The sequence below is a fragment of the Perissodus microlepis genome, chromosome 15 (genome assembly GCF_051167445.1).
Source record: "Perissodus microlepis isolate ML-2025 ecotype Zambia chromosome 15, ASM5116744v1, whole genome shotgun sequence".
NCBI lineage: Eukaryota > Metazoa > Chordata > Actinopteri > Cichliformes > Cichlidae > Perissodus > Perissodus microlepis.
In genome coordinates, this window is record NC_140475.1 from 9101586 (window position 1) to 9111949 (window position 10364).

The following is a 10364-nucleotide window of genomic DNA, read 5'->3' on the forward strand; positions in this document are numbered from 1 at the left end:
AATTATAATCTGTGAAACATACATCAAACATATCAATAAGGAATGTTATGGCGTCATATTGAGCCTAAGACAACATTCCTTGCAGAAGGTATAACCTGGAATCAGTTTTTGGCTTTTGTGGCTTTGTTTCCTTTATTTATCCAGCTAGAATGTGTCGTTGACATTAATGGGCAGCTGAAATTACATTATAGTTCTATAAAGATATTTAAAGTGACCAAAAAAGGACTGGATTGAGTATAATGTAGGTTCAGTAACACAGTCATAAAGGAACTTGCAGAACAGGGATTTCTTCATTTTATGTGCAATCCCTTTATAAATACTGTTGAATACAATATAGTGACAATATAAACAAAGACATTCCACATATACATCTCTATATAGAGAGAGAGAGAGAGATGAAAGAGACAGAGAGACACCGGAAATCACTTTATGGCAGACGATCACGTTTTGGTACAACACCGGCTCTGTCGCGGCTTCGTGATGACGTCACATGACTCACAGTTAAAAGCTCTGTGAGCGTGCGTATTTCTCGCCGGGTGCGGTGGCGCGTGCCTGTAATCCAAGCTACCGGGAGGCTGAGGTTAGAGGATCGTTTGCGCTCAGGAGCTCTGAGCTGCAGCGGACTATGCCGATCGGGTGTCCGCACTAAGTTCGGCATCGATATGGTGATCCTGGGGGAGCCCGGGACCACCAGGTCGTCTAAAGAGGGGTGCACCGGCCCAGGTCGGAGACGGAGCAGGTCAAAGCCCCCGTGTCGCTCAGTAGTGGGATCGCGCCTGTGAATAGACGCTGCAGTTCAGCCTGAGCAATACAGCGAGACCCAATCTTTATACACATCATTATACCTGTCTCTACATCACACAGCAGCCTCATCAGCACTTCTTTGTCTTTTTCATTTACGTCAAAAACATTCACAAACCTGCTGCTCTGCTCGTCCTATACCACCTCCACCTGCAGCACAGCGGTAACTACAGCCTCCACCCTAAATACTCCTGCTGGCCCACAGGTGGAGACAAACTCAAAGTAGAAAATTTATTCTCACAACTTTTTGTCTGGGACACCTGTTCAATTTAGGAAACATAAAATGGGTCCGCTAGAAATGAAATTACTTGTACACAATTCTGCGATTTGCAGCCTTTAATCAGAAGTTTAAAAGACTGTCTTGAAATCAGGTGTAAAACCTAAGAAAGATCTCAGATGCTTGAGTTACCAAATCACAATCAAACAGTCGCATCAAAGCACTTGCTACTGTAAGGTGAAGATCCCACCTTATTGTGGAGAAAAAGCCAAATAATTTTTTTAAACGACCTTTTAGCAAGGACTTGGCGACAGTGGGAAGGAAAAACTTTCTTTGAACAGGAAGAAACCTCCAGCAGAACCAGGGTCAGGGAGCCGCAGCCATCTGTTGTGACCAGCTGGAGGGTGAGGGGAAAGAGCAAAGAAAGCATAGAGAGACAGACTAAATCAGAGAGAAGACAAAACTTTAAGTCCTGCAGTAGTATGAGCCTACAGCAGCATAACTAATGGATGATTCAGGGTCACTTGAAAAGTTCTTAGATGACACCTTACAGTTGTTCTTAGCTGGTCTTGGTGACTTCCCTCATAAACTACCAGATAACATTAGTGCTGAGTCTCATCAGTGCTCTGGGGTCATTATTAATTAAGTAATCATTTTCTATAAACGCCTCCATTGTGTTTTATTCTGTTTCTGTCAGCGCACAAACATTTTTTTCTTCAGAACAAAAAACCTTCACTGTCTGGTGAACTGCAGTGACTCAAGTGACCCTTTAGGGTTTAACCCACTCATTGAACATTCAACATTTCAACTCCACTAAATAACAGTTACTTATAAATAACATTTAAACACCACTGACAGAGAAGATTTGGCATAATCTTCATGGGCACAACCCACACACCTTGGCATGACACACACACACGTACACGCATGCAAGTAAGTTCCCTAACTTTTACCTGACCAGAAATCTTCCCATGAGGGACAAACAGCTTGTTTGACATTTATGTCAACTTCCAGTTGTGCTCATTTGTTAGGAGAGGGACACTTTAAACCTTTAACACATCAAAAGCCCAGCAAGCCTCTGAAATCTCCTATGTGGGCACTGTGTGGCCTTTGAGCTTCATTTTAAATATTTCGTTTTCAGCTGTATTTGTTGACTTTGGATAAAACATGGACTTTCAATTAGATCAGCACACAAACAAATTAATGACTTGGATGTTGCGACTGTTTTACCCTTTTGTTTTTTCTTCTCTGCGGGGTGCCGATGACATCACACAAGCAGCGTCAGCCTGAGCAAGATAGCAAAACCCGGTCTTTTTAAACCACTCACACGACAAAAACCATCAATACACATCATTTTCCATCATTCATGAGTTTCATCAGCCTTTCTTTTATCTCACAAACAAGCTGCTCTGCCTGTCCTACACCACCTCCACCTGGAGGTTAGCCGCAAATATCAGTACTGCAACAAATCCATGTGAGACGATTCCAGTTAAAGAACTGTTCAACAAATTAAGTTAATTAAAAATAACGATGAGTGACAGTGATGGAAATAGAAGAACAAATTGTTATTTTTTTCTTCTTCTTTTTTTAATACCTACCTTAACTGACAGTATTGTTGTCCACACGTCTTTCATTTAAAATAACAGCGACTGACAGTCCTTGGTGTCAGTTCCCAGCAGGAGGAAGTGATCGCCTCATTTTATGATTTCACTTGTATTGCACAGTAGTTATGACAGATGGAAAATTACAATATTTGGGCAACAACTTTTAGGCAGTTCTTGATTTATAAGACTGACTCATGTCTTGAATGACCTAAAACAACTGCCCCACCCTCCCACCCCTTCAAAAAAATACAATATTACAGAGTTCAGTCTTTTCAAAACAAAGAACAGCCTCAAGTATATGCAGTATTATCGCCATGTTTTTTTTTATTTTTCATGGCAAACAGGTGGAATATGTTTGAAACTCAAATTCTTGTAACATAACAGAAATCCAGTACAAAAGTCACTTGTTTTTAGCCCTTTACTTTTCAAATGTCGAAAAAGTTACTAAGTAAGTAAACAACGAGTGGCTGATACAATTCACGCCTGCATAACAGTAAAACTCAGAAAGAGTGGGCCAAAGAACAAGAAAATAAGAGCAATATTTCTCTCAAACTGGACTTGACACATTCACTGAAATGACTCATAATCGGCCTTTATTCTGAATTAAATATTTAACCGTTATTTGTCACGTTTGTCGTTTGCCTAATTATCCCTTACATGTATTTCGTGCTTATTAGAAACCTCCCACGGTCATTTCCAAGGAAGGTAGACCACAAATGAGGGTATCGCAGTTTGCATTTGAAATAAATGGCCTGTCTGGGGTTTTTCCAAGTAAGGGACTCCCGATGAAGAGGAGGGAGTATTGTTTAGAGCAGTAATTAAAATTCATCAAAACTGTCCTTACGAGCTGTCGCTTTTCTTTCTTTCTTTTTCTTTTTTACGAACTCTTACTCACACTGGATGTTATGTGATCAAGTGCAAAGCTTGAGTTTAATACAGGCGCCATCAAGCCTTCTACTACTTCTGTGAGCCTCACCGAGCAGCAGAATTAGTGTAAGACATACAAACAACAGTTATAAAGATATTTAAAAAGCTGTTACACATTTTTTAAATCATTCACTCAATGTTTAAAAATTGATACGGCGGGATTTGGGGGTGGTTCTGAGCATTCCTACACTCCCAGCAACAATGGGTCATTGAGGGTTCGGGCTGTACTGCGTCCAAGCTGCGAAAAACGATCTTTAAACTAATATGTGTTCGCCCTTGTTTAAGCCTAATTTGACAAAGCAGCTTTCCTCCTTTCTCTCTTTCTCTCTCTCTCTCTTTTGCAGCCTCAACTCTTTTGGACAGCGTTAAATGCCAAGTATTAGAAATGTCTGCCCTTGCCCAAGCTCTTCAAAATTCCTGTGATGGTGGAACATGTTTTTGTGTGGGAGGACTGTTCTGCCAAGCAAAGCTGTTTTAGTCCTGATTCTCTTTTTTTTCCTCCTTTTTTTTTTCCTTCTTCTCACAAGAAAATCTTGTTCTTGCACGACCAAATGCTGTCTCGTGATGGGGGCAAACAAGAAAAGGACTAACGAGTAAAGGGCACCGCATGCCTTAAATGAGCCAAAAGCTCAGTTTTAATGGATTGCGTTGGACGCTTAAACAAAAGCGTGTGTGATTTTTTTTTCTTTTCTATTACAGTAATAGTGTGAGTAAAAAAACATTACTTCCAGTATGTTCCCCCTCCTCAAATTGTACATTTTCTCGAAGATCCCCCACTCTTTGCACATAAACATTTTCGTTTAGAGTAAAAGGCTGTGAGAGAATTCTGAGTGGGGCATTGGGGAGCCCCTTGGGCATTTCTCATTGCCAGTACACTTGACATCACCTTACTTATTTTGCAGCTGGTGAGCCGCAAGCCAGCAAGTGCTGCACAGTTCTGGAAATTACCATGAAGCATGTGTAAATACTCACAGCCCAGTCATCCATGTGGAGTTTTGGGATGCAGTCTCTTGAGGACTAAGTCGAAACTTCATATCTGTGACAGCTAAACAAAAAGAAATAAGAAGAAAAAAGAAAGAAAAAAAGAGGAAGCCCATAATGCCAGCTTAACACACATGTACCCCCCCCCCTCCCCACACACACACACACACACACATCCCCACTACCCAGACATAATCCCACTTGTGTAAAGATTAATGTGTTATTTTTGTGATAACCTGACAACTGTGCTGCTTCCAAACAAACACGTTTTTAGTTCTGTCAAACTGGGTAATTCATTTGTGAGGCTGTGAGCATTCACTGTATTCAAGGAGTGAGTTAAGCTCTGGTTGTGTTATTTTTTTGGACTTTACACAATTGCCTTGCTCGCTTTAACTTTCCAACAGACATGTGACTTCCAGTCTAGTGCAACTTACCAGAAACTACATCAGTACGGCTAATTAGGTAGACAGCTAGTATCAGAGAGAGAGAGAGAGCGAGAGAGAGAGAGAGAGAGAGAGAGAGAGAGAAAGAGAGAGCGAGGGAGGAGGGACAGAGAAGAAAAGAAAAGAGGGAAGAAAGCGACTCAGTGCTCGTGGTAAGCCAAGTTCTTCTTAGCGCTCGTACGGCTACAAAGGCTCTCACTCTCTCGTTCTGCCTTTCTCTCTTTCACACACACACAGACAGACACACACTTCACCAGATCACACACACTCAAAAACACAAAGCAGAAGTGGACAAAGACACAAAGTTTCAGTCGCTACAGTCGGCTATGGCGCAGGGCTCTGACAGCAATGACACAAGTTACAAGTCCCCATCACCTGGAAGCAGACAGGTAAGTGTGCATGGTTCATTTACTTTTACAAGGATGTGCCCGGTTTTGTCAGATCGATTTTAGTTTAACATCTCTGGATGTACTCGTGTGGGTATGTTTTAAACACGCACCTTTGATTGGCTGCATTCTTTCATGCATATTTTTGTGGGCAGCAACCAAGGCCACCACTAGAGACACCCATCCTGTCTCTGCTGGCTCTTTTCACAGTTTCTCAGAGTGTCTCACATGCACACATGGGCTGGAGGCATGACTCGCTGCAAGTGTAGGCTTTTGTGAATTGCAAAAAAAAAGAAAAAAACTCAGCACCACTTTGCCCAAGTAGTGGGACTCCATTGTTTTTGCAAGTCCTCAAACTGCGAATGAGAGCTGAGAGCTGTTGGGAACAGACACCGTGTTAAATACAGTATGTACTGTGCATTTCTGTGCATGGGAGAAGCTGCCCATTACCCTCGGTGCTGGCTGGTTTCACATGTGTCAGTCTCTAGTGTTCACTATTGCTCAAACCTGTTCTGGAAATAGAGCGCTCAAGCGACGTATTAACGCTACAAGGCATGGAAATAACTTTGATCATCTAAATTCAGTTATTTCTGTGAGCAACGCTGGTTGTCTGGGGGATTTTCAGAGAGGTGCTAACAGACGTTCAGACGAGGTTAGATACTACATTTCTTATCTCTTTGATGTCCAACCGACTCAGCATTTTGAAATTGATTAGTTATTATGATACCAAGAAAATCGAGTGTTCAGGACATGAAACAGGGTGTGCGTTATATCTAACCGATGACTCAGCCACTCCCCGACCCTGCCCTTGCACATTAGGTGTGATGTTAGGCAAGTCTTCCCTGAACTATCATTTTCACACCCCGGCTAGAGCGTCCAGCACAAACTATTCACCGAGCTTCTCGCAGATTCACTCTTTCAGGCTCAGGAGACGTCTGGTGGCCTCTGTGTCATTTGCACAAACACACTAACTGAGGGCCTGCTGTTTTGTTTCAGAGCTCAGACGACCCAAAGAAGGTGATGCGCCGCGAGAAGAATCGAATCGCTGCCCAGAAGAGCAGGTTGAGGCAAACTCAAAAAGCTGACAGCCTTCACTTGGTAAGGACACCTTCCACCACACTTGACACCCTCAAAGCAACACAACGCGAACAGATGTCTCAGCAGGACATGCTGAAAACAAGTCTGCCATGCTGGTTTCAAATCAATAAATGCAGATTGACTGGAAAAACTTAACACTCCTTGTATGTCAGAGCTGCTAATTCAGCCTATCTCTGTGAATAATGATGAAAGCATCAGGGGTGTTTTTTGCTATGCAATGCCCTGCCAACTGTTCAACCTCCAGTGTAACTCCATAGCACAAATGGAAAGAAATTTTGAATACGGCAACAGACTGCAGCACTTTCTAAGTGTCTGTGCAGCTCTTTGAAGCCTCTGGGAGTGGATTTGTACTATATTTACAAAATGCTACCTGACCATGTGGCGATGTGTCATGGCTTCTGTTGGGCTGCACACTTGGACGCTGTTCGGTGTGTTTTCAGAAGCTTAAGGAATAAATTAGCACGTGTGGGCAATCACTCCCTTTTCACAGCAGAAACGAGCATCAGAGACTGCAGCACAGTGTATGACGACAGGAGTGCGTTCACGCTCGACTCCTTTTGTTCACCGCTTTATTTGTTTGATCTTTTATAGCTCTTTTTCTTTTTAACGTTAGAGTGGGTAGTCAGCACATTTCTGCTGGATGCGCAGCTGGATGCTCTGTTATGTTAAAAGCAACCAGTGACCCATTGAACACTTCCACTAGCTCAACAAGGTGTCATTTCTTACATCAACCTATATTTCAAAACACTGATCACGTAACCACTCGCCATGTGACTTCCTCGTTCAAGAAAAGAAGATGCGTGCGGCACTGAGCTCTTTCACAGTAATGTGTCAAGAGCAGCTGTTTCAGTGAACTTTATCAGACGAGCAGAAGAGATTTTTGACCTTCAAAAAAAGCCACACCGTAGGCTGTAGTAGATCCAGTGTAGCTGATTTGAATATGTGAGAATCCTTCCTGTGAAGTACGGTACACATTATCAATCTCTTTAAACCCATCAGTCACACAGAATATAGCCTGTGGTTTTACTTTCATCGTCTCGCTAGATAAACAGGAAGGTGAATTTTCCCTCTCTTTGACACTGTGGCTTATTTCCTGTTTCTTCAGTAGTATTTTTTTTCTTCTTTGTAAATGAGCTCGAGTGCTACATGTCGTGGGCAGGAGGGGAGAAAAAGGCAGTCACTTCTTGTAAAACACTGATAGCAGTGGGCCGTATTTGGCTAAGTGACGCAAGTACAGGGGTTTGCCCAAGGGTTCTGTGACAGTAAGGACTCACAGCTCAGCTTTGTGATCTTTTGGCCATGGTGAGATGACCTTTTAATTAACCAAGTGGAAGATTTCTCTCCTACAATTCCCACACAAAGGTGAAAAAAAAGAACGAATGAAAAGAAAGAGAGAAAAAAGTATCAAGCAGTGACGTACCTTTTGCTCTACTTGCTAAAAACTGATCATCGGTTAGAAAGACACCTTCTTTCCACTTGTTTTGGAAAATGTGGCACCCAAAAATGTCAGAAATGTACCTTTTCACACTGTGGTGCAAGTTGCACACAGTTTCAATCAATAGTTGCAGGGCAATGTAACAGGGTAATGTGTATTTTTGTCTATTTTCCTTCTTCTTTTTGCAGTGTTGCCACCAATATTTCTACTTTTAGAACAAAGCAATGTAGATGTTGTAGATATTTCATGTTTTACTAACTCCTAAGTAACCAAAGCTATTCATTTCAGTACTGAAACAGAGACAACTTTATCTCAAGTGGCAACAACATGCTTTTACTTTTACACTTTTACTGACTGGCCCATTACAAATGATCACTGAAACAGGCAGGGATGCCACAGTTTTAGCATTTTTTGTAATATAAAATTGTTTTCCTACTTGAACTGTGGACTTGTTGCTTCACTGTGCTCGCAGTCTTTGTGCTGAAAGGTTGAAATAGTTTAATGATTCAACTCCTCACCATATTTAATCCAGGCATCATTTCTTAACATAAAAGTTGATCATAAAGAAAAGAATTAAACAAATTCCAACTCTGACCTGATGATGGCGTAAGGCATCACTGTGATCTTAACCCTCTCTGTTAGTGGAAAGACATTTAACTACACATTTAATCCCTGAGATATCTTAAATATAGATAAAGAAGTGTAATTTTAACAGCACACTATGTGATAAATGTGTAAAGTTACAGAAATAGTTCTGGGCTCACTGCCCAGACTATCCAATATTTATATTTGTGTTTGTGACTGGATTTTCAAAAACATTTTTTTAAGAACTGTAATTTCTATAATAAACAGTGACAAACAGGAACTTTTCTACCATTTATTTATTTATTATTTAACTACTTTGGTGTAGTTTGAGTCGCAGTGGGGAGGTCTTTGTAAGCAGAAAAAGGTGTAAAACCTATTTTTAAAAAAAGGATTAAAAGTTTAAAAATGTATGCCCTCCTTAACATTTTCCAAAGCTGTCCAGTGGGCCGGATTGCAGTCTTTGCTGGGCTGATTCTGGCCCTTGGGCCTTGGCTTTGACACCCTTAGCCTAAGGGAATCAATAAGCTTATTCAATTTCCCTAAACTGAGCATGTATGAAAGTATCTCAGTTTAATGACAATCTAATTGTGGCTTAGATTAAAAGTCAGGCCATCCACTGTGGACAATGATTCTGCAAAGCTGTTGCGCTCTTCTGTTCTACATCGAATGGTAGACAAACCATCCAGCACATTCATACATGGACTATTAAAAATGGCCTGCATTATCCTTTTGAAATGTTTGGGGTTAAAATATACCGTGCACTACAACATGCAAAAACACCAGCGCAGAAGCAGGATATGTGGTTGTGGCTTTTTCATGAACAAGTAGTAAAGACCATCACCTTTATGCTGTCCAACTTAACCTCACACAAAAAGCACACACTTTTATAGTAAATAAAGCAGCTCTGCTCTAACATCCCCTCCTTTCGTGTTTCCAGGAGAGTGAGAACCTGGAGAAGGAGAATGCCGCCCTGAGGAAGGAGGTGAAGCAGCTGACAGAGGAGGCCAAGTATCTGTCGTCTGTGCTGAGCAGCCACGAACCTCTGTGCACCGGCCTGGCTCCTCAGACCCCGGACCTCCTCTATCCTCCTCATCACAGCAGCTACAGCACCAGCCAAAAGTTTGGGGTGTATCCAAACTTTTGACTGGCACTGCACCACCGCCAGCAAATCGCTGTACCACACTACCAGCGCTAACCCCCTCCCCCTCCCAACTGACTACTGAAGATGTACTGCGAAACAGACGACTGACCTCAATGGAGAGAGACTGACTGGAGATATTTCAATCAGTGTTAAAAACCTGATCACAGAGTAACATGACAGACCAACGTGTCTGCCACACACGGCAGCCAAACTGTAATTATTTATTTCGCTTCTGCTCGTCTCTCTGCTTTTCTGATTTATTATCAGTAATCTATCTGTGAACTTAAATGGCTCATTGAATAGAATTATCAGCCAGTCCATGTTTACACAGAGTGAAGTACCAACCTAGTATATAAATGTTGAAGTGACTCAGGCGATATTTTTGTAAATTGCATACTTCTAGTGTGAAGGAGAACCACCTTTATCATCTCACCCACCTTGTTTTGTTTTTGTTTTTTTTGTTTTTTTGTTTTGTTTTTTTGTGTTGTTCACTGTTTTAGTGTGTTACTGTTGATTGCTAATTCTCAGGACCTTTTGACAGATTTGATTGTGGACAAAGAGAATGTAAAGTCAAGATCCTAAGAAAAGAGGTTTTTCAGACTGTGTACCCAAAAAAAAGCAATTGTTGATGATGAAGAATTGGAACCTGGTGTTCAAAAGGTCTTGACTTCTGTTGATAAAGCTGATATGTGAGAAGAGCCAGCTGATCTATTTATTAAATGTAATGCCTTTTAGGATGATCACTG

General features: G+C 41.5%; 1 protein-coding gene and 1 non-coding gene across 2 annotated transcripts; both read left to right on the forward strand.

Moving 5' to 3' along the window:
• Positions 1–531: 531 nt before the first annotated feature.
• LOC146371632 (signal recognition particle RNA) lies at positions 532–830 on the forward strand. The gene has a single exon (XR_014802851.1).
• Positions 831–5055: 4225 nt separating this feature from the next.
• On the forward strand, positions 5056–10358 carry batf (basic leucine zipper transcription factor, ATF-like). The gene is made up of 3 exons (XM_084953023.1): positions 5056–5362; positions 6356–6457; positions 9415–10358. Exons 1-3 carry the CDS (start codon positions 5300–5302, stop codon positions 9619–9621), a joined length of 372 nt encoding a protein of 123 aa, XP_084809149.1. The 5' UTR covers positions 5056–5299; the 3' UTR covers positions 9622–10358.
• Positions 10359–10364: the final 6 nt, after the last annotated feature.

Coding starts and splice junctions, on each gene's coding strand:
- batf (XM_084953023.1), top strand. CDS start 5,300: ATGGCGCAGGGCTCTGACAGCAATGACACAAGTTACAAGTCCCCATCA. Junction 5,363..6,355: donor CATCACCTGGAAGCAGACAG/GTAAGTGTGCAT, acceptor GTTTTGTTTCAG/AGCTCAGACGACCCAAAGAA. Junction 6,458..9,414: donor AAGCTGACAGCCTTCACTTG/GTAAGGACACCT, acceptor TCGTGTTTCCAG/GAGAGTGAGAACCTGGAGAA.